The following is a 25,190-nucleotide window of genomic DNA, read 5'->3' as shown; positions in this document are numbered from 1 at the left end:
CCATGGATCATTGGTGGCACCTAATGAGGGTGTCATTGATCATATCTAACACCCCCCTCAATGTCCACCCATAGGTGAACTATCTCCTCGGCCCAATGCCGAGTCTCTGAAGATGAACTTGAAGCAGATCCTTCGTAAGTGCTTTGGTAAAGATATCTGCTCCATTCTCCTCTGTTGGACAGTAGACCAGTTTCACTATTCCATCCTCCATCAAATCATGCACATAGTGATACTGGATCTCTATATGTTTGGTGCATGCATGAAATACTAGATTTTTGGCAATGGCGATGCAACTCTAATTGTCACATCTCAGCACAGTTGGTTCTTCATCCTGCACTCCCATATGCCATAGAATCCTTCTCAACCATACTACTTCACATGCAGCAAAACAAGTTGCCTTGTACTCTGCTTCGGTAGAAGGCAATGCCACCGTTGGTGGCTACTTCTTACTAATCCAAGAGAAAATTCATGAACCCAAAGAGAAACAATAACTAAAAATTGACTTCTTGGAATCACTGTCTCTTGCCCAATCTGAGTCATAGTTCCTCACAAGAGAAGTTCCGAAACTATATGTGATACCATAGTCAAGAGTTTCCTTCAAGTATCTGAGCACCCGCATCCCAGCCTTCCAATGACTCTCATGAGGTTTGTTTGAGAACCTGCTCAAAACACCAACAACAAAACTAATATCTGGTATGGTGTTACACAAGTAGATCAGACTGCCGACCAACCTCCTATACCTCCCAATGTCTGCTAGTGCTGATGTATCCTCGACGGATAACTTTGCATTCACCTCCATAGGTGTAGCTATCTCCTTGCACTCGGTCATGCCAAATGCCTTCAAGATATCCCATGCATACTTCTTCTGAGAGATGAATATCTTTCCTGGCTCTTGCCAGACTTCAACCCCCAAAAAATAGTGCAGCAAGCCCAAGTTTGTCATTTCAAACTCAGAACTCAAAGCCTTTCGAGTTTGGTTGATCATATTTTCATAGTCACCTGTAATAAGAAGGTCGTCCACATATAGGACAATCACTACAGACTTTTTACCATCCCTGTAAACATACAAGTTAGCATCTGAGGCATATCTTTTGAAGTTTAGGTTTAAAAAGAACTTATCTATCTGCTGGTACCATGCTCTAGGGGCCTGTTTCAGCCCATACAATGCCTTCTTCAGCTTACACACTTTGTTCTCAGAATGGGGGGCCTCAAACCCTGGTGACTGAGCCATGTACACCTCCTCCTTGAGGTCACCATTTAAGAATGCTAACTTAACATCCATTTGGTACACTTGCCACTTCTTGTGGGCAGCCACTGCAAGTACCGTGTGAATAGTGGTCATTCTGGTAGTTGGGGCGAATGACTCTTGAAAATCAAACCCTTCAACTTGTGAAAATCCTTGGGCAACCAGTCTAGCTTTGTACTTTTCTAAGGTACCATCAGCCTTGTACTTTACCTTCCAGATCCACTTGGTGCCAATAACCTTCCGCTTTGCTGGTCGATCCACTAGCTCCCAAGTGTCATTCTTCATTATGCTATCATACTCCGCTTGCATAGTAGCCTTCCATGATGAATCTGCAAGTTCTTCTTCTAAGTCAATTGGCTCCTTTACTTCTCTCATAATCTCAACCATCAAGGCCATATTGACTATGTGAGCAGAAGCCCTCTTTTGCTCCTCTATTCTCTTTGAGATCTCCTTGGTCTGTCTGCCTTCTCCTCAACAGATGCAGGCATAGGATTATTGTGGTCATAGAGCTGCTTCACCCAGCGCGGCAATGGCTTTTCCGGTGGGCTGATGTCAGGTTGGTGAACTTTTTCCTCAGCATCTGAAGATAATGCTTCCTCCTCCTTAAGGATAGGGACAGCTCTAGGGACAAGTTCATAGTGGACTACTTCTTCCCTTGATGATAAAGTGGAAGAACTTGCCTTCTCCTCCTCCACTGTATGTGGCTCCTCCTTGAACACCACATCACGGCTCGCGATGATCTTCTTTGCCTCTTGGTCATATAATTTGTAAGCCTTTTGCTTATCACTATAACCCAAGAAGATACATTTTCTGCTTTTTGGTTTTAACTTGTTTCTCTTCTCATCTGGAACATGTGCATAACATTCACATCCAAAAATTTTGAAATATGAGACAGATGGTTTCTTACTAATGTAAGCCTCATGAGGTGTTTTTCCCTTGAGAGCCTTTGCGTAGCTCCGATTTAGAATGTAGACTGTAGTATTAACAGCTTCAACCCAAAAATGGTTAGGCAATCCCTTTCCCTTTAGCATGCATCTTGCCATCTCCACAATGGTGTGATTCTTGTGTTCCACAACACCGTTCTGCTGAGGTGTGTGAGGTGTTGTCAATTGACACTTGATCCCTTTGCTCTTGTAAAAGTCTTCAAACTCCTTTAAGTTGAACTCACCACCACCATCTGTTCTAAATTTCTTCACACTTTTCCCTGTTTCATTCTCAACAAGTTTTAATCATTCTTTAAACTTATCAAAAGCTTGAGCCTTATCACGAAGGAAGTACACCCACATCTTCCTACTATAGTCGTCGACAATCAACATAAAATAAGAAGATCCCCCCAAGGCCTGTGTAGGCATCTTACCACACAAGTCAGCATGCACCAACTCTAGAGGAGCATATGCTCTATTCTTGCTTTCTTGTGAAAATGCCTTTCTCTGTTGCTTGCCCATCATACAAGCTTCACATGGTTCCTTCAATTCAGTTATTGTAGGTAGGTGAGCAACCATACCTTGCTTTTGCATCTCCTTCAACACTACAAATCCGATGTATCCAAACCTTTCATGCCAAAGCTTACTTGTGCCCACTCTAGCGGTGGTTGTAAGAGCACTTAGCTCATACAGGTTGTTCTTTCTTTCTCCTTTGCCAACAATTGTGCCATCACTATTAAGAATTTGTGCACCTGTCTTCTTGAACATCACTTCATGACCAAGATCAGTTATGGCAGCAAAATTGATAACAGATTTCTCCTGATTTCGAGAACATACAACACATTTGAAAGCTTTTTGACTTCACCATTTGCAGCAATAAAAGAAATAGTACATGTGCTCGTAGTAGGGCATTTAGCATCATTTCCAACCATCACAGTGATGGATTCTTGTAGAGGCTACATAGAACTGTATAGACCTTTCTTGTTGGTCATGTGACAGGAGGCTCCACTATCCAACACCCATGAGTCAGTGGTAGATTCTTCTTGCGCCGAGGACCACACTTCCTCAATGGTCGCCATGAATAATTCCAACTCTGCTTTAGCCGTATTGGCTGTGTCTTTCCCTTTACTTTTAAGGGTACCATTCTTTTCATTTGCCTTCTTGACACGGCAATCTGCAATTGCATGTCCTTTCTTCTTGCAGTAGAAGCACTCTCCTTGAAACTTCTTCTTGCCGCCCTTCTTCTTTTTGTCACTATCATTTTTGGTGGAGGAACCACTTTTGCATTTTGCATTGGTAGAGAATGCAGCATCTCCATTATTGCTTCCTTCTCGGGCTTTCAGCCTCAACTCCTCCTCCATCAATAATGCACAAAACTCCTCAAAAGTCAAAGCTTGAGGTCTCACCTGAGTATTAAGGGAAGTTACTAGTCCATCAAACTTTTGTGGACGAATCTGAAGACACCTCCGAGCTAGCTCTTCACTAGTCTTTTGTATCCCAGCCCCAACCATCTGGTCGCGCAGATTCTTAATCTGAGTGATGAATGCTTCAACCGTCTCTCCTTCAGTAAACTTGTCCGCTGCTAATTGATTCTCCAAGTTTTGAATCCTTGTTTGGTTTCGTGTTTCATACTGACTCCTTAGTATATTCCAAGTCTCTGACGCTTTGGTTGTATGCTAAATCAAAGTCAAAACATTGTCAGAACAGCTTGTAACTAAGGCACACAATGTATCTGCATTCCTTCGTTTCCAAGCTCGTAGAAGATCTGCATTCGGAGGAATCATCACACTAGAATTTGATGGGTCGGGGGTAGGCTGGGGTTCTGCGTCAGTCCCCAGCACAGTCTCTAGAAGCTCATAAGAATCAAGGATAGTTGTAATTTTGAACTTCCACAAGGTGTAGTTTGTACCATCTAACTTGCCTTCGCTGAAGGTTGATGGATGAATCCTCAATGTTTGAATAGCCGGTGTATAGCAGCACCACCTCCTGCACCGCTTCTTGATGCGCCAGAACCGCTTTCGGAAGTCGACATAGTTTCTCTTTGCTGTTGAACCCTTTGCCTCTTGCACACTCTCCGATCTCTAGAGCTCCCTGGGCTCTAATACCATGTAAAAAAAAGTACACCGCACATCAAATAGAATCTGAGAAAGAGATAGAAAGCACACAATAGATAAGAGGAGAATCAGTTAGCTCCAAACAAGTGATACAAAGATGGCTCTGTCCACCCATGCACTTCCATTCTATGAAGCTTAGATGGCGATCTAGATAGAAGATAGGTGAAGAGCTTAAGGCTAGCTGGAACAACAACTCTGACTGGGTGAAAAATGAATGATGGATGGCTGTGAAGGGGTTTAACTTTTATAGCCCGCGAAGGCTGTTAGGTCGGCCTGACCGATCTACCATATGAGCCTCCACTAGTCGGCCAGGGATTTCCAAGGAATATTCCCTTTACCATCGGGATAGAGCCCCCGGACCCCAAAATAGGGGCCCCTTTTAACTCCCTTACCCCGCAACTTGATGCAATGCGCCTCAAGTTGCTACCAGCTTAACCATTCCGTCTAGCCCAAAGATTAGATCCACGATGGTTACCTTTTTACCATCCGGTCACATAGACCTCATCTGATATACAAGTCAGGACTCAACCAATATCCGGGCTCACATTTGGCTTCTCCTCATAATGGGAGCCTTACAATTTTGAGCACCATGGATCATTGGTGGCACCTAATGAGGGTGGGGCATTGATCATATCTAACAGTAGTGTCAATTGAAGGAATTGAGGTAGATCCAAAAAAGGTAGAAACATTGCTAGCTCTACCTTCCCCAACCTCCATCAAACAATTAGTCTCCTTCTTACAAAAGCTAAGATATTTGGGTAGATTTATACACTTAATCTCTCAGACCATATATCCCTTGCAGCAACTGACACGCCAAGAAACACTTGTATGGAGTGAACAAAGTGAAGGACATTTTAAGGAGATAAAGAAAATGTTGGGGTCACTTCCTATAATCCTCCAGCCTTGTTGGGAAGAAACATTCTTTGTAAACCCTAGTGTGGGAGAAGAGGCCATTGGTGCTGCTCTCCTACAAAAAGATCCAAAAAAATTCTTCACGAGGCCTGTGTATTTTGCCAGTCGCCTCATGAAAGCCTCAGAGAAGGCTTACACCTCCATGGAACAACTAGTGTCGGCCCTCATGTTTGCAGTAACCAAATTTTGGCCATATTTGCTTCCAAAGAGGTTTGTGATCATCACTGTGGAGGATATGTTTCCCTATGCACTACAACATATGGAAATCTCTGACAAAATAGTAAAGTGGGTGGTTCAACTTCAAGAGTTTGATAATACAGTGCAGGTTGAAAAAACAACTCGGGCATGCTTGGCTCATATTTTGACAAACAGGTGCTATGAGAAAAATCTCAGGGTGAAAAGAAAGAACCTTCCATTATCCCCATCCATAAAAACTCTTGTGAATGCTTATAGCCTCTACTTTGATGGTGCATACAAGAGAGCTAAGGATAAGGCAGTCGCAGGCATCGTTGTTTTCTCTCCTTTAGGAGAGAAAATCTATGGTGAAGGAATCATCTTGGAAGGTGTCCACTCTAACAATGAGGCAGAATATCAAGCTTTAATTCATGGTCTTTGTTGGTGTCTTAGTAATTCAATCAAGAGGTTGAATGCTTTTGGAGACTCCATGCTATTGGTAAGGTAGATGCAAGGTACATGGGCATGCAAAAATACAAACATCTCTAGTAAAATGAGAGAGGCCAAATCTCTTATGAGAAGATTTAGGGAGGCAAAAGTACATCATGTGCCAAGAGACCAGAACAAAGATGCCGACCATCTAGCATCATCAAAGCTGAATGAATCAATGGTGGGAGTAGTGGCTATTAAACCCCCACTTCGGCAAGGCAAGGAAGACTTAGAAGATATTATACATCTCTTAGAGCAAGGAGAAGCTCCCAAACACCTGACGAAGGGAGAAAGATAGTGGCTAGCTCGGAAGGCTACAAGATATCGCATGGTAAATGATAGTTTGTATTGTCTTGGTAAGGATTGTGTGCTTAGGAAAGTGCCTTCAAAATGAGAAATTGAAGAAATCTTAAAATCTTGCCATGATGATGTGTGTGGAGGCCACTTTGCACATGACATCACAAGTAAAAAGGTTATACAAGCTAGCTTTACTTGGCCCAGTCTACACCAAAATGTCAAATATTTGTGTCAAACATGTAAAAAATGTCAGAAATCAGGACCACGATGGCTCATATCAGAACCTCAAACCCCAATCAAGGTCTATGGACCCTTTGAGAAGTGGGGAATTGATGCCATAAGGCCTCTACCACGCACTCCATCAGGAAAAGAGTATATTATCATGGGGGTAGATTACATGACTAGATGGGTCGAGGCTATGCCAACTAGAAGAATCACTACTAAGGAAGTGAGTAAATTCATCTTTGACCACATTTGTTGTAGGTTTGGTACCCCTCTTGAAATACTATCAGATAGAGGACCAGGGTTTAGAGCTAATGTGGTGGGTGAACTCATGCAAAAGTTAAATATTTAACGACTACACTCTACCCCTTACTACCCTCAATGAATGGATTGGTGGAAAAGGTAAATGGAATGATTTGTAAAATCATTAGCAAATAGGTACATTCAAGGCCCTGGGATTGGGACAAGCAACTCGTACATCTGATTGATGAGATCGCAATTTGTGGTGGGGTAGTTCATGCAAGGTGGATGTTTTTTCTAGAGCGCTTTATGAAAATCCTAAAAGATTTTGTAAGGCAAAATGCATGGCCCGAGGGAAGCATGGTTGAGGGTTGGTTAGTGCAATCATCCCTTATATAAATCTCTGAATATCTTACTAAAGTGGACCCCTCTTTACTACGACTATGGAAAGATGATGAAGATTTGAGGATGACCTCTATAATACCTCAAGGAAAAGGAAGGAGCAAAGTGCTAATGAAAAAGGAACTTCGTAAGTTAAATATATTTTGTGTTAACAGTGAAGTAACGAGAAAATGGGTGACACTATATAAAGAAGCAAGAGCAAGAAGAGTAAGCGAAAGGCAAGCATTTTGTGCTAGACATGGACGTAATGTCCCATATCCAGAACATTTAAGTGCGCTTCCACGTCATATTGATATAGATTGGCTACATGAAGAAATGGAGAATATGGAAAAAGAGGAGGCAATTGATATATTGCAAGAGGAGTGGAAATACGTATGAGATTGCTTATCAAAGGTGAGACATACTTATAATTAAATTATCTTTAGTTATATATGATATAATAATTTCACATGTTTAATCTTTAACTAAATCATTAATATGATCTCAACAACGTACTACTAGTGCACATTGTTCAATGCTATTTGGTGTGAAGGCAAACATTTTCGAACTTAACATATAGATGATAAGAGAAATACCGAGGATTGTGGTATCCTTGCAAACTTCAAGGATACCAATGGCACCATAGAAGGTTATTGTGGCTTGATCCAAGATATTTTGAAGCTTGACTTTAGGCGATTTTTTATATATGTACTAGATGTGAACTGGTTTAAAGAAGTAGTAACAATGGTGAGCATTGCACAATTAGACGTCATCTAAGTGGTTTTGTAGTGATTGACTCTACAAAATTTCACCAAGGCAAGAATAACACATTCGTACTACCTCAACAATGCGAGCATGTATATTAGAAGCTATTTATTTTCATATATATTACTTCTTGATAAATTCTTAAAATACAATAAATATCTAAGTTACTTACTTTTTGTTTTTAAAATGCAGGTTGTGTATCACCCAATGGTAAACAATAACCAATGGTGGCACATCATCCCCATATCTAATCGCTCCAAAACCAATATATGGCAATGCTACCAACATAGAGATAGTTGATGACAATCCAACAATTAATGATGATGTACATGATGATGCCATGATCGATGATATACATGATGCAGTGCAAGATGATCCCCGCGAGGATGTTCAAGGAAGTGCAGAAGAGGATAACAACATGGTTGCAGATGTTGATGAAGAAATTGAGCATAGCAATACATGTGACAGTGGGATAGACTTATTTGTTTCATTGACTATTGGTAACATAGACCTACAGGTAGATATTCTAGCAAGGGTCGATCTCATTGAAGATAAGTTTGATCATTCATTGTAGCATATAATTAGCTTTGAATGATTGGATGTATATTTGTAATACTCAAAAACAAATAAAATATCAATTAAGAATTATTTACTTTTATAATACATATAACGTTTGTTGTGTTATAGTATTAGAATTTGACGAAGAAAATTCGGTATGGCAGCCTCTATATTATGCCAAACTCCCTTCTGCCACAAAGTGAATGAGGTAAGGGCACCACCTAGCCATGGAAGAGCGGACTAGAACGCTATGCAAGAGGGAGAGGAGCTTGTGAGGGAGAAGAGAGGAAAACACACACAAAGAGAGAGAGAGAGAGAGAGAGAGAGAGAGAGAGCTATAAAAAAATAGATAAATCAATAAACTTAAGAGATGAAGAACCCTCGAGACATAACTAATATACACAATATGGATATCAATAGCATGGGCTTATTATACTGTAGAGCATGCATAAGCTATAGTAAGGGAATGAACTGCATAAGCTTATGAGAGAGAATGGGGAAGGCTCAATAGGGCTGAAGAAGGCCTCTTGGCTCTCTCTCTTTTTACAAATTACAAAGAAGAATGCATATTTCTATAGGCCTTGAGGGTGTTTAGGAAGGAGGTTAAGATAATGAACACTCTCCATAGCCTGGAACGTCATGCATGGTCCACAACAACATGCCCTTTAAAGTGAAATCTCTAGAGGACAATGATGCACTCACATCTTGCACCTCAATACCTATCCATAGCATTTCTAGCTCCTCGATCAAAGGCTCTAAGTAAACGTCCATGTTTTTTACTTTGTGTTTTCCAGGAAGCAAAAGGCAACATTACATGTTCTTTTTTTTATTGCCACGGACGAAGGGATATTATAGTTCACCAATACCATTGTCCATACACTATATGAGATACTTTTGATGCCATATGGATTTATTCCATCTAATCCTAGACCAAATCTCAAATTTCTAGGCTCTTCTTTGAAAGTAGGCCACAAATTGTCTAGGTATTGCCAAGCTGGTGTGTCTGAAAGAATTCTCCACTTTCCATCACTTGAATGGTGACTAGCTTGCCATGACATGAGTCTCGCAATAGATTCACACTTAAATATAAGGTGAATACGTGGAATAATAGAAAAATATCACAAAACCTTACGAGGCACATCCATTGATTTCATCTCCTGGTTGTATCTTGGTTTACCACAAATAGGACACTGTTGTGCAGATACATGATCCCCACGAAACAAGATGAAAACATTTACACATGCATAGATTTTAACATAATCGAGACCTCCAAGAGATGTCAAGAAACGCCTTGCTTGCTCCCTTCTAGTTGGTAATTTATTTCCATTTGGAAGCATTTGTGACAATAACTTGCATATATTGTGTAAACAGAGTTAACAAACCACAAATATTGTCTAGAAGCATTTATGAATTAATATCAAATGATACATACTTCAATAATGCATTCAAGATAGCATTACTCCATCCATAAATGGTTTGTAAGTTCAGTATCTCGAGAGATGCACGTAGAACAGAGTATGTACAACCTTTGTACAATGGAGTTTTCGACGCTATGTGTAGCAGGTCATCTGTCTCTCTAGTGGCACCCTCCCCCCAAACCTCATGGGAAAATAAATCGTGGACCATGTTATCCAAAATCTCTTCCTCCAAAACTTGATGGGGCATTTGAAGAGGGCTACTATTGTCATCATCAGTCTCTACTCTTCTTGAGGACTCTGCCTCCTCGCATTGATGCTTCACAGCCTCTCAACGCCCTGGAGGGACCATTTGAGGATGTGGTACTGCATCCTGCTCAATTAAAAAAAGAAGGTTTTGTTTAATGGTTTAGATGCAACATAGACCAATAATATTTGTACAAATAAAGTAGTAAAAATTACTGGGTCTTTTTCTTGGTCCCACTCTCCGTACATGCTGAGGTGTAATATTGTGATTTGACGTGTTAAAAAAAAACATCCTCGATAATGATCACACATACATTTGATTTTTGTCATAGCCAAGTGTCTCGATTGTGAAGACGCGTTGTCTCGTCCTCACTGGAGGATGTACTGTTTGTTGACTCAGCATGTCCCATACTAGTAGAAGATGACGACATAATAACACCTGAATCATAAGGACATATATGATTTCATTTGGAATATATATCATATTCCCTAAATATTTTGATACTTACAACATGGAGACAAACATTTTGATATTGAAAGACTAGGAAAGTCATGTTGATCCAAAAACAACCATAAGCTAGCATTTTAATAAGTTTAATTGTAATCATGTCTATCAGCGCGTGTAATATCTTTTATCTGCGCATATAGACTCACAATTACACTCACTTTCAGACATGCCACGCGAATATAATTTTTTTAAAAAAAATTGTGGCTTTCTTTTCAAACCAGTGCTTTCCTGCGTTTTTTGTGTGTTTTCTGCAGTTCGAGCTCGACATCACTAATCATGTCTATCTATCACTTCATGAAGACAAGGAGATAAGGAAATAAAAGTAAAAAGAGGAGGAAGGAAGAGAGAGAGAGTAAAGAACAAGAGCCAAATAGTAAGGAAGAGAAGAAGAATCAAGCAACCTACCACCCGTCAGAACAAGCAAAGAAGGTGAATTCTTTTTCTCTCTCTCAATATTCTTTGCTTTCTCTTTGTCTGTTTGTCTCTCTCTCTCTCTTTACATGCTTCAGATAATCTATGGAGGCTTCTTTCCGTTTTTTATAACAGTTTTTGAAAATATGGTCCGACTTTGTGCATCTGTAGGCGCGTCTGGGTGACAATCTAGACACATTTTTAGACGCGTATATAGATGTGCTAACAGATGCGGGTATAGACATGGGTATAGACGCAGGTAGTAATGGATTTTTGCTTGTGTAGATGTGGAATCCTGGATCTTCCAGCACTGATCATGAGTTGGAACACATGAACAACACGTTAGCGGAGTTTTCTAGAGGTGTTAGTAGTTTTTTTGGAGGTTTTTCGAACAATGAGCAATTCATGGGGGAGATGACCAATTATCTTGGTCGCCCTTCCACTGCAGAGGAGGTTTTTAGTGTCATGTTTGGGACACCTATCACATCTTTGCCTAGCACTGCCGCACAAACACCAAACCTTGGCACACCAAACCTTGGTACACCTCTAATAGGTACTCCACGCACTATGCATACACACAGATCAGCTGATACACAAGGGAAGCACGTGCATCTGCAAAAGCACGTGCATTGAGTGAGGTAGAGGGTAGTGCCCATCGAGGGAGGAGGGAGAGTCGTGTGGGAGGACGAGGAGGTCGAGGGCTTTGTGAAGATTGCCTAGGAGGTGGCTCTCGATCACCCTCACCGAGAAATGAGAGAGGTGAGCCTCCACAAATGTACTATTCTGTCACAGATGTTGGTGGTATCTTGCATAACCCTCAGGGGAGGGAAGTGATAGCCTACTTGAGGAGTGTCGTGCATGCCACATACAAAGATTGTATGATTCCCTTCAATCACCAAAAAGGCGGTTTGTGGCAAGAGGTGCTAAGGGCAGTACATAGAAGATACCCTAATCCTGAGAATTCATGATTCTTAGATGATTGGGGACGGTCAAAGGTGAGAGATACACTTCATAACAAAAGGTCTCACCTTATAATGCGCGCCAAGGAGTCACTATGGAGACAAGAGCAAGGGCGCCCTGGATATGGCCAACCACCCAATTGCCACCGCAGGGAGTGGAAAGAGGCCAAGAAGAGAGCAGCAGAGAAAAGGACAAGTCGCCAGCATGCAGATTCGCAACGTATCCAGATGGAAACCATGGGATCGTTGCATTATGGATCGGGTGGCAGGGAGTCATGGGAGGCTGAGTTTGTAAGTATTATTTGATTTTTTAAAAAAGTAAATTCTGTAATTTGTTTCAATTCATTATGTAGTGTGTTCTAATACGTTGTATGTTAAAATTGTTTTGTAGTATCATACCGTTGGTAGAATGTCTACTCTTAGAGAGGTAGGCTACCATCGAGGTCATAACCGGCCGTCCACTTGGCAGCATTTCTACCACTACAACAAGCAACAGTTATAGACCCGCTTGGTACACGCACATAGTCGGGCGCATTTAACTGTGCGTATATAAGCGCGTGTATATAGACACAATTCGTGCTCTATATACACGCGCTTATAGACGCGCTTTTAGATGCGCACACAGACTCGCACTAAAATTTTAAAAAAATTTGAAAAATATTGCTAGTGTGTCATTCTTTTCAAAGTAGTCCCGTCTTGCATTTCTCTTGGGTTTTTTTTGACAGGCGCACGACACAAAGAGAGGAGAAAGGAAGAGGCAAAGAAGAAAGGGTAAATAGAGGAGGAAGCAAGAGGCAAAGAGAAAGGAGATGGGAGGAGAAAAAGGAGTTTGTAGCCCTGTCGCCGCCCATCACAACACTGATTCAAGGTGAGTCCTTCTTCTTCTTCTCTCTCTCTCTCTCTCTCTCTCTCCCTCCCTCCCTCCCTCCCTCCCTCCCTCCCTTTCTCTCTCTATCTTTGCTTTGAGTTGTATTTTGCTACCTTCTTAGTTTTTGGTATGTTTGTTGTGACGAGGAGAACAGTAAAGAGCAAGGAGATGGAGGAGAAGAAGGAGTTTGTAGTTGTGCCGCTGCCCATCACAAGAAATATTCAAGGTGAGTATTTCTTCTCTTCTCTCTCTCTCTCTCTCTCTCTCTCTCTCTCTCTCTCTCTCTCTCTCTCTCTCTCTCTCTCTCTCTCTGTGTTTACTTTGAGTTGTATTTTGGTTCCTTCTTAGCTTTGGGTATGTTAGATGTTGCTTGCTTTTCCTAGTTTTATTTTGTGCTTCACTGCTAATTCGCGTCTACAAGTGCGTCTGATATACAGAAAAGACGCGCTCGTGAACGCGCAAGTGTTGAAGATCCATGAAACCTCCTAGGCTTTTTTGAGTTTTGTGAGCTGGCGCGTGTAAGAGAGCGTCTGATCCATAGAGTAGACGCGCTCGTGTTAAACAACCACATCTCCTCTGAGGTTTTTTGAGTTTTGTGGATCTGGCGCGTGTAAGAGCGCGTCTAGCGTGCAGTGAACACGCGTTGATAGACACGCAACTTTGTTGTGCAAAATATGTAAAAAGAGAGGGAGAGAGAGAGAGAGAGAGAGAGAGAGAGAGAGAGAGAGAGAGACAAACAGACAGACAGACAAATATATAGAGAGACAAATAGATAGACATGTAGATAGAAATACTCACTACAATGCAATCGCATCTTAAGTGTAACGGATTCTAGCTTATAAAATCACTTTTTTTTAAATGTATTAGCTACCTTGTAAAATTACTTATCTCTTACACTGATACTACACGATCCTTGCAATGGACTTTTATGAGAAGGGGCTCATCATAGATAAGGTATGTTTTGTTATTGCATGAGAAGTATGGCTAATATTCTTGAGTAATGGTCTTGTGTTTTTCACAAACACACAAAATTTGATGGGGGGAGGGGGGGAGGGGAGAAAGCCAGAGAGCATGTGGTTGCATGGCAACCACATGGCAACCACATGCTCTCTGGTTTTTTTTCATACACTGTTTTGCGCATCTATATTTGCGTCTAATTTGCAGGTGAATCGCATCTATGTGCGCGTGTATATGCGCATCTATAAGTGCGTCTATATGAGCATCTATATTCGGGTGTATATGCACGTGTAGTTTTCACTATAAGCGTGCTTGTAGATGCAAAATTTTAGACGCGCTAGTAGAGGCGGTAATAAACGCGCCCGACACTTTTAAACACAATTCAAATATTGCATCTACAAGCGCATCTATGGAGCCTTTTTATTGTAGTATACGAGGAGGGACTGATCATGGAGGAGCAATAAAATCGTGCCATGAGGAATCTACAGATAGAAGAGGTATGTTTTATTTTTTACATGAAAAGTATAGGTAACTGTAATTTATTGTTTGTAATGGTATTTATATACCTTAATCCTTTGTGTAGGTGAACCCTGATGTAGTCGAGGATAGCGAAGGGGGGACTAGCAGTAGCGGTGGCAGCAGCGACATCAGCAGCGGCACCGACAGCGGTGGTGGTAGCGACAATGATGCCTCTTTTGAGGAGATATAGAGGAGCCCTGTACATGCATGCCTCCCCTTGGCCTTGTACTTTTCATTTTTTATATGTATTACTTTCAGCTAGTGCTTGTGACCATGACCATGCTTGAGGTCACAAGCACTAAAACTCGTCATGTAAAAACGTTTCATCTTTATATATGAAATTTTGTGTTCTATATTATTTTGTTTTCAATACAAAAATCTTCGAAATATGTACAAATGTTTCAGCACAATACGCTCATCATGTGTTATTATCAATATATGGACTTTGGCTCTCCACATTCTTTTGCTTTCAGTATAATAATCTTTCTCTGTTTTTCCTAAGCATACAATTTGGTCTCTGGTTTTTTCATACTCTGTTTTTTTCGCGTCTATCCACGCATCTAAATTGCAGGATAATGCGTGTCTATAATCGTCAAAAAATTACAGATTACATGCCTTTTTAGACGCGCAGTTACACGCCTCTATAGACGTTGTATATGAATATATCTACTTTTTTATAAATATAATTATATATTTATGGAGCGCGTCAATAGGCACTTCTATGTTTGTGTCTCTTTTCGCGTCTATATATGCGTGTAGTTTTCTCTATAAGCGCGCTTGTAGCCGCGAAATTTTAGACCCGGTAGTAGACGCGATAATAAACACGGCCGACATTTTTAAACACAATTCAAATATTGCATCTACAAGCGCGTCTATGGAGTCTTTTTGTTGTAGTGTCTCCCTCCCTCTCCCTCTCCCTCTCTTTCTCTCTCATTTCCTCTGCCACTCTCAATACACACGAATTATACCGAAAACAAGTAAAAGAGAGAGAGAAAACTCCCTCTCTGTCTCTCATTTTCTCTCCCTCCCCCTCTCCCTCTCCCTATCTTTCTCTCTCCCTCCCTCTCCCTCCCTCTCCCTCTCCCTCTCACCCTTCCTCTCCCTCTCCCTCTCTTTCTCTTTCTCTTTCTCTCTCTCTCCCTCCCTCTCCCTCTCTCATTTCCTCTTGCTCCCTCTCCCTCTCCCTCTCTTTCTCTCTCATTTTCTCTCCCTCTCTCAATACACACGGATTATACCAAAAACAAGTAAAAGAGAGAGAGAAAACTCCCTCTCCCTCTCTCATTTTCTCTCCCTCTCCCTCTCCCTCCCCCTCTCCCTCTCTTTCTCTCTCCCTCCCTCTCCCTCTCCCTCCCTCTCCCATTTCCTCCCTCTCCCTCTCCCTCTCTTTCTCTATCATTTCCTCTCCCTCTCTCAGTACACACGAATTATACCAAAAACAAGTAAAAGAGAGAGAGAGAAAACACAAAAGTCAAGGAAGAATGGACAATACACTCACCGTAAAGGCTCGAAGAAGGGTTTGGCAGCTCCTCTTCGCGATGGCAGCTCCTCTTCGCCCTATGTACATCTCCTCCTCTTCTTCGCGAACGACAGCGGCGGCAGCGGTGGCGGTGAGAAGCCTTCTTTCTCTCTTTCTCTCCCTCTCAACAAGATGGTCGCTCTCCCTCTCGCTCTCTCTCACTACAAGAAAAGGCCCTATAGACGCGCACTGTACACGCGAAAAAGCGGATGCGTGTGTGGCACGTGTGTTTGTAATGGTATTTATATACCTTAATCCTTTGTGTAGGCGAACCCTGATGCAGTTGAAGATAGCGAAGGGGGACTAGCAGTGGCGATGGCGGCAGCGGGCAGCGGTGGTGGTAGCGATGATGATGCCTCTTCTGAGGAGATGTAGAGGAGCCCCATGCATGCATGCCTCCCCTTGGCTTGTAGTTTTCATTTTTGATATGTATTACTTTCAGCTAGTGCTTACGACCATGACCATGCTTGAGGTCACAAGCACTAGAACTTATCATGTAAAAATGTTTCATCTATATATATGAAATTTCGTGTTCTATATACATTATTTTGTTTTCAGTACAAAAATCTTCAAAATAATCTTTCTCTATTTTCCCTAAGCATACAATTTGATGTTGATGGGGGAAAAAAAACCAGAGAGCATGTGGCTTGCAAAGCCACATGCTCTCTGGGTTTTTTTTCACACCTTTGTTTTGCGCGTCTATCAGTGCGTCTAAATTGCAAGATAAATGCGCGTCTATTCTCGTTAAAAACTTGCAGAGTAAACGCTTTTTTAGATGCGCAAATACACGCGTGTATAGACGCACAATATGAATATATCTACTTTTTTATAAATATGATTATATATTTGTGTAGCGCGTCAATACGCGCGTCTATATGGGCATGTAACTCTAACTATAAGCACACTTTTAGACACGAAATTTTAGACGCAGCAGTAGACGCGGTAATAAATGCGCCCCACATTTTTTAACACAGTTCAAATATTGCGTCTACAAGCGCGTCTATGGAGCCTTTTTGTTGTAGTGTCTTTCGTGAATGCGCGAAAAATGACGCGCTTGGGTTTCGGCCGGCGTTTTTTTCCTCTGGGTACCGTCGCTATTAGCATCGCATTTGTGACACTAATAGCGACGCCGCTATTTGTCATCGCTAACGCGCGTCGCTATAGCCTCATATCCTTGTAGTGTTGTCATATCATCTTTCTATATTTACTTTTCTTGATTCCTCCTTATCTTTTCCTTCCTTTTCACTTATAAAATGTTAAAATTGTATTAAGAAATGTGTTACTCTTTATGATGTGCTCATAAAATTTAGTAAATATTGAAATAGTCCTTTGAAATATAGTCTCCTTTATGTAGTGGTCCCAAAAATAGAGAGCTTAAATATGTCTTAAAAAAACCACTATGAGGTGGTTATGTGTAGTTACTTTGCTTAATGCATATTATCTCACATTATAATCCAATAGATATGGTACTTTCCTAAAAATGACAATCTCTGGTACACCTACCCATGTAAAGAATGGAAAATCAAATACAAGCCATAGACTCCAAAATGATTGAGGATAACAAGTTGCATTTCAAAAACACCACAAGATGAGGAATACAAACCAATAGTCTCATCCTATATAGTGAGCCACGTGCACCAACATCTAAACACACTTATGATACTAGTCCACATAAATTTGGCATGGCTTTTCCTTCTCTTGTTGTAGCATTAGAGAAATGTACATGTGAGGATAAGATTTTCCAAGCTCCACAATGCTTCTATCACTCTTTTCTTTTCTAAACATTAATTCTATTTTCTTATGTATCATGTAATGGCATATGCTAATAGGATTGTTTTTGTCGCTCTTCGTGTTTCTTTGAGCGTTTTCCTTGAGACTTTTGTTTTGTTTGTTGTGTCATTTTTCTAGATTCATTACTTTTCAGGACTCTTGCTTCTCTTTGTCTTCCTTTTCTCTTGTAAGATGGTAAAATTGAACTATGAAAAGTATTCTCCTTTATGTAGTGGTTTTTAAAAAATGTTAAATGTCAAAATCGTACTTTGAAAATATATAGTCTCCTTCACGCAATGGTCCCAAAAATTTGAGAGATCCATATAATAAACTTTAAAAATGACTTCGACTTTTATAAGTTTTAAGACCTTTGTTTACAAGTTGTGGTCAAGTGATCAATTCTACCTTATTCAGTAGAAAATGATTGGCTATGTCAAGTATTCTCTCTCCTTCTAAGTGGTATCATTCTATCTTCTCTGAAATAGTCCCACCAAAAGCTTGATTGATGTGGGGCTGCTAGATTGCAAATCATTCAATGTGATTCTCTCCCCTCTGTGTAGTAGGTCCATGAACCAAAGTATATAGAACACTGTCTTGGAGTCTCCTGTTCTTTAAATTAGTAATTTTAGTAAGTAGGAGAGAAAAAAGGTATGCCATTCAACTCTGGACTCTGGTACGTCTAGGCATGGCTGCACTCTTAATCAGTGTCCAGTCTCAAAGGCCTAGAGACTCCGAATCTAACTGTCGGAATCTTTTTAACCATCAAGCTTCAGTCAAGTCAAGATAGTTTCAGTAAATATGGCTCGCAACTGAGTGAAGCGCACACACGCGCACAGAGAGAGAGAGAGATTAGCAAGTAATCGTTGCTTCACAAGCACTAAACATGGCGAGGGTTAGCTGCAAGCACTGCGGTTGCCATCGTTCCTTCACAAGCGAGGCTGCGATGCTTCAGCACTTTACTGATTCGCACGCATGTACTGCTACCACTCATAATCATGCGGCCACTCAACATCATCTTCGTAGCTGTGCTAGTGTGGCGATGATCACTGGTGCAGATCATCGGTTAATACGCCTGCACGAGTGCCACACCTGCGGGCGCTCCTTCAACACCAAGCCCGCACTTGAGCAGCATGGCAGGGATACCGGCCACGGTCTGCATAGGATTCCAGCAGCTGTGCAGGTCTCCTCGCCGCAGCTGCAGCAGACGTTGGCATCTATAATGAACGATCTTCTCAGCGATCGATTGATGGCTGCCGTGCTGATCAGTGGCACGCCATCAAACCCAAGTACTGCTACGTCGGGGCGTGCACATGATCAGAAGGATGATCAGATACATGATGAGGAGATTATGATGAATAAGATGAAGAAGGTTTCCTGCGACAACTGCGGCCGCAGCTTTAACAGTTTCGAGGCGCTTCACCAGCACCAGTGGGACTCGCCCTACCACACGCGTGTCTCGCGGTGCCGCATGCCACCGCTCGGATCCAACGTTCGACAGTGCTCACAGTGTGCGGAGGCATTCCGCGGCGCGTATGAGTTGGAGCAGCACTTCATTTGCGCGCATCCTTGTAAACATATCTCTCTCTCTCTTTTTCGTGAAGATATCTAAACCTTTTCCTTTGACACAGAGAGAGAGAGAGAGAGAGAGAGATTTCTAAACCTTTTCCTTTGACACAGAGAGAGAGAGAGAGAGAGAGAGAGAGAGAGAGCGAGAGAGAGAGAGAGAGATTGATCATAGCTTCTAGCTAGAGGATTAATGTTGATCGTTGAGGATTAATTGTTTTGAGCTAGAGGATTAAGGTGTATCGATCATAGCTTTTAGCTATATCAGGACTAATGTCGATCCCTGACCAGTAATTGTTTTTAGCTAGAGTATCAATGTCGATCTCTCCCTCTCCCCCTCCCCCCAGCAATTACGATCTGCTGCAATCTGACGATGCGGATGACTGACCTTCGCATGATAACGTATTCCAGTGACAGAGATAATTGTCAACACGGCGGATGAGCACAGCACAGAAATTTGGATGCATGTTGCCACCAAATTCAAGATGGCGTGGAAGCTGAAGGGATTAGTGACGGATCCGCCGCCAGTACACCAGGTGCATTACATCTTCAAGGTGAACAACATGGGGTGGAGAAGAAGGAAATACGAGGAGTACAGGGCGGAGCTGAAGAAGCAGATGACACAGATCAGGCAGCTGGAGCCAGAGGAGGAGGGAGTCCTGGACGTGAGGCGGCGGGTGCTCAAAGACGGCAACGAGCTGCAGCGCTACCACGGCAGCACGGTCAAGTGCGACCTGCTGGGCCGCCTCCAATCGACGGATCATCGTGATGATGACCTGCTGTGCTCCATCGAGGGCTGCGGCCTGTGTGGGATCTTGGAGGAGGGCTTCCGGACGGCCAAGTGCCGCGCGCGCTTCCAGCGCTTCGGCAGAGGCATCTACGTCTCCGCGACCTCCAGCAAAGCCCACGGCTACGTCAGGATGAACGCCGGCAGTCACCAGCAGCTCAGGGTCATGCTGGTCACCAAGGTCCTCGCGGGACGCATGCACCGGTCCACCGGCAACCTCACCCACCTCACCAGCCCTCCCCCCAACTTCCACTCCGTCCAAGGCGTCCCCGGGCCTGTCCTCAACTACGACGAGCTCGTCCTGTACGACGACCGGGCTATCCTGCCCGACTATATCATCTTTTACTCTCTTCGTCCTGACGGAGCACCTCTCGGCTAACCAAGCACACGATGTATGTAGTATATATGGTATACCAACGTACTTCCACTCCAAGCTAGCTTTCCACGCAAGCTAAGTAGAAACTAAATAAAAAGTGCTGCGTGAAAGGCTAGCTTAGAGTGGAAGTTGTTTTCTCCATCATATATACTCGTGCTTGCTTGTGTAGCCAAGAGGTGAACCCATGATGATTACATCCTAACAGCATGATGGATTGAGCTCTATCCACTTTCATCCTCGAAAGTAAATTGTGTTGGACATTAAATCATGCTTTAGAGGACAATTTGTAATGTCCTAGGACTAGTGGATCGATCATATGGAGAATCTCTAAAGCCCTTCGTCACCAAGCTTACCATATGTACGTATGTTTCCCTTCTATTCCCGTACTTTGTCAATGATGTGTATGAACACATTTAGGATTGCCAGGGTACTTTTTTCCCTCACTAAGAGGTTTTTTTCCCTGGCCTTGTATATATGCTTATGCACTCTAGAGTAAACTTAGTCTTGTAAATCTTTTACATTGATACCAATCAATATACTTCATGTTGTGTGCTCTCAAACTTCTTCTTCTCTAAGCTCTATATGTGCATTTCTATAACCCTAAATAGACAGGATATCACGTGGCTCAATAGCGTCAAGTGAGAAGAGTTTTGAAATCATAACAAGTATTAATAAGCTCAAGCAAGAGCTAGAAAAACATTCATGAAAAAGATAGTCTTGGTGACAATTATTCATGCTTTGATTAACAGTTTTCTTCATCTACAAATCATATGACAAATTAAGGGTTTTCTTGATCTATATAAATAATACAAACCTCAAGGATTAGAACTTGTTGATGGCGATTACAGTCCTAATAAAAATACTCTAGTACATGGGATTATTATCCAAGGAAACATGTAATACTCATCTCAAGGGAAAATATATACAATTGGTAGCTTTCCTATGCAATAATCCTTTCATTGACTATCTTAAGTTGTATGCAACACAAGAAGTCAGTATTCTTTATAAAGGTTAATCAAAATGTAGGGCCCTTGTTAAAAGCCTTTGAATAAAGTACCTAAATGCTGTGTATGCTAGAAATATATCCCAGTTCATGTCTTTGTTAAGAGAAGAGACGTTGTCATGTGCTTCTTGTATTATCCTCATCAACACCACTATGAGGAAACCCTTCACTGTGTGTCTAAAGCTAGGTCTATTTGCTGCCTAAAAGCTTAAATCACAAAGGTGGCTACCATATATAGGGTTTAGGATGCTAGGGTGATTGTGGGAAACCAATCTTGTGGGGGTGTAGGTCTATAAAAAAGAAGTCAGCATATTGCATGACTAGGAGAGGAGCTTGACTATAGTTATAATTTTTGGTGGGAGAGACAAGGCATACTTTTTTGGCAAGTTAGGAGACTTCCAAGTTATAGCTATGGCAAACAACAACACTTGGCCAAGATTTACTCAACATGAAGAAGAGAAGAAGCCTTTGGATCAACATCTCAACCTCAAAGTGAAGAGCTAGGATGGCAACATGATACTTGTTAAGCTTGAGATGAAAGATAACGATGAAATTGATGCCATCCTCTACCAAATGGCCAAGTTTTCAAGATCATATTTTTTATTGTGAAAATCTCATGTAATATATCCTTTGACAAGTTACAAAGGTCCTTTGGACAAGGTTTTTTTCACACTATATTTGTTGCTACTAATTCTTCTGGCACAATGTTTAGCCACTCAATATGACCATTAAATGGTTTAGTTGGGGATGTGCTTTGATCCTTTAGTTTTTTGGAGTAATTAAGAGATTGTGTTGCTCTCATGCATACATAACATATATTGGAGACAACTTCCTTTGATCCAAATCAATTAAAAATGACATGAGGGTAACTTTCTTGTGGGTAAGATATTATAGGTGAAAGATTGGGTATCTTGGAGTCTTATTACTTATGGTGGGTTTGGGAGTTAAAGAGACATAGATCTTGGAAAAACAAGTCTTAATGGTTGTGGTCCTCTTTGTTTCTTCGGAGTGAATTGACTATTTATATTTGGATGCATTGTTGGAGGGGTTTTAGTCAAAAGGTTGTATCCACCGAGGATCAAAGAGAGAAGGAAGTAAAGAATAGGAGATGGAATAGAAGAAAAAGAATAGACAAGATGTGTACAAGATAAAGTCAAAGAACAATGAATCAAAGCACTATGTGTTGATAGAACCTGAGAAGATGAACAAAATCCTTGTGTGAGACTACTCGAAAGCATCTCTAAGCATTAGATCTCCTAGAGCTCCATGGTAGACCAAAAACATGCACCAAACATTAGCTTCCTCTATGATGCTTCCACTACAATAGAAACGAGACATAGACGCGCATGTTAGATGCACAAAGTCGGGCGCATCTATCATTGCGTCTATATGTGAGTGTAAAAGAGCGTGTAAATAGACGCAAATTTTACGTCTATATATCCGCGTAAATAGACGCTAATATAGACGCACCTTCAAACGCGTAATTATTTAACCACCTAAAATTGGACTTAATATAATAAGAAAACCAGAGTTAATAATTATTTTTGCATTTCTCTCTAATGAATGGCAGTTCCTCCAGTTGACAAGCGTGATATAAGTAATTAGCAGCAAGCGTATTATACAATTAGTAGCAAGCATTGCATGTATCTCGTAATTTCTCTACTTGAAGATGATAAAAAATACTTCCTTTTTATAATGGAAAATTCAATTTAGCTTTAAACTTGACTATTGATTCTTGAGTATGCACGTGTGCGCATGATAAAAATCGTAGAATTAAGAATACACATTGAATCATTAAGCAAATTAAGTATGTTACAGTGAATGATCCATCTCATCTTCAATGAGATCAGTCCTTGTTAAACTATCTACTTCTAGGTCTATATTACCAAGAGGTAACGAAACAAATAAGTCTATCCCACCATCAGATGTGTTGCTATATTGCTCAGTAACTTCATCAATATCATCGACAATCACATTATTGTCCTCTTCTGCGTTTTCTTGAACATCCTCGCGATGTTCATCTTGTACTATATCATGCATATAATCCATTATGGTGTCATCATGTACATCATCATTAATTGTTGGATTGTCATCTGCTATCTCTATGTCAGTAATATTACCAATGTTGGTTTTGAACGATTAGATATAGGGATGACATACCACCATCGGTTATTGTTTACCATTGGATGATACACAACCTGTATTTGAAAAAAAAAGCAAGAAACTTAAATACTTATTATATTGTGTATATGTATCACATGTATACATATAAAAAAATTAGCTTTTGCATATATACCTGCTCGCATTGTTGAGATAGTACTAATGTGTCATTCTTGTTTTGGGAAAATTTTGTATAGTCAATGATTACAAAACCACTTGGATGATGTCTGATTGTGCAATGCTCACGATTTGTTACCACTTCTTTAAACCACTTCACATCCAGTACATATGTAAAGAATCGTTTGAAGTTAAGCTTCAGAATATCTTGGATCAAGCCACAATAACCTTCCATGGTACCATTGGCATCCTCGAAGTAAGCAAGGACACCACAATCTTGGGTATTTCTCTTTTCATCTATACGTTGAGTTAGAAGATGTTTACCCTCACACCAAATAGCATTGAATAATATGCACTAGTAGTAAAAGATTAAGATCAAAAATGTCAATTATTTATATAAAATATAACTTATAGAAACAAATCAATTGATAGTATGTCTCACCTTTGATAAGAAACCTCGTGCATATTCCCACTCTTCTTGAGATATATTAATTTCCTCCTCTTTTTCCATTCTCTCCATTTCCTCATGTAACCAATCTATATCAATATGATGTGGGAGTGCATTTAGATGATCTGGAAATGAGACATTACGTCCATATCTGGTGCGAAATGCTTGTCTTTTGCTTTTTCTTCTTGCCCTTGCTTCATTATATAGTGTCACCCATTTGCTCATTACATCACTATTGAGCACACAAAAACTATTTAACTTACGAAGTTCTTCTTTTGTTAGCACTTTACTCATTCCTTTTCCTTGAGGTATTATAGAGGTCATCCTCAAGTCTTCATCATCTTTCCATAGTCGTGGTTGAGAGGGGTCCACTTCAGCAAGATATTTAGAGATATGAACAAGGGATGATTGCACTAACCAACCCTCAGCCATGCTTCCCTCAGGCCGTGCTTTTTGCCTCACAAAATCTTTCAAGGTTTTCATGAAGCGCTCAAGAAAAAACATCCACCTTGCATGAACTGCCCCACAAAGTGCGATCTCATCAATCAAATGTACGAATAAATGTAATTAAGTAGTCAAAATGGATCGATGAAAAATTTCCTCTACCAAACAAACCACCTCAACAGATAATACTCGAGTATCTTGCAATGTGTTTGGATCAATTTCCTTCGAGCTCACGTATCTGTGAGGATGTATTTGAGAATTGTTTATTTTTGTGTAGAAATTTAAAGATGTATAATGAAAAAATACAATGTATACACACCTCACAAGCTCTCCCATCTTGTAAATGATATCACGTACATCTTTGGATACACAATGGGATATGCTAGTAGGAAGTACGAACTGAATGTAAACAATATTCATAGATCAAATGATTAGTTGAGGAAAAAGTCATCATACCCCAAAGTTTACACATAGTTACTCCACTAATTACTATATTCATGGTTAGAGATACTCTTACTTGAATCACTTTGTGCCAATCGTGGAACTTCAAACGAGATAGTTGCTCCACACCTCTTTTCTTTTTCTTTATGAAGGCTCCCTTGAGACATCTCATACATCCTGTGGGTGTTCAAAAGCTACATATTTGTTCCTTCACTATTTTTTCCTCGTTCTTTGACAACATCCAAGGTGCATGGGGTAGCTCAATCTTTCCTCTGGGTCCAATGTGTGGCCAGGCTCGTCTCATGCAACCAATGTTACGTAAATCCTCCCTTACATTGACTGAATCACGAGCCCCTATCAA

General features: G+C 41.0%; 1 protein-coding gene across 1 annotated transcript; it reads left to right on the top strand.

Moving 5' to 3' along the window:
• Positions 1-18,132: 18,132 nt before the first annotated feature.
• LOC148031604 (uncharacterized) lies at positions 18,133-20,776 on the top strand. The gene is made up of 2 exons (XM_087685188.1): positions 18,133-19,058; positions 19,465-20,776. The coding sequence occupies exons 1-2, from the start codon at positions 18,374-18,376 to the stop codon at positions 20,217-20,219; spliced, it is 1,440 nt and encodes a 479-aa protein (XP_087541314.1). The 5' UTR covers positions 18,133-18,373; the 3' UTR covers positions 20,220-20,776.
• Positions 20,777-25,190: the final 4,414 nt, after the last annotated feature.

The sequence above is a fragment of the Lygodium microphyllum genome, chromosome 9 (assembly GCF_053477565.2).
Source record: "Lygodium microphyllum isolate KBCC chromosome 9, Lygodium_microphyllum_v1.1.10, whole genome shotgun sequence".
Classification (NCBI taxonomy): Eukaryota; Viridiplantae; Streptophyta; class Polypodiopsida; order Schizaeales; family Lygodiaceae; genus Lygodium; species Lygodium microphyllum.
This window is presented reverse-complemented; position numbering and strand designations above follow the sequence as displayed.

What these genes read in the sequence shown, in the direction of transcription:
- LOC148031604 (XM_087685188.1), top strand. Translation starts at nt 18,374, where the DNA reads ATGGCGAGGGTTAGCTGCAAGCACTGCGGTTGCCATCGTTCCTTCACA. An exon ending in CTTCATTTGCGCGCATCCTT is followed by an intron (nt 19,059 to 19,464) that starts GTAAACATATCT and finishes AACGTATTCCAG; the next exon opens with TGACAGAGATAATTGTCAAC.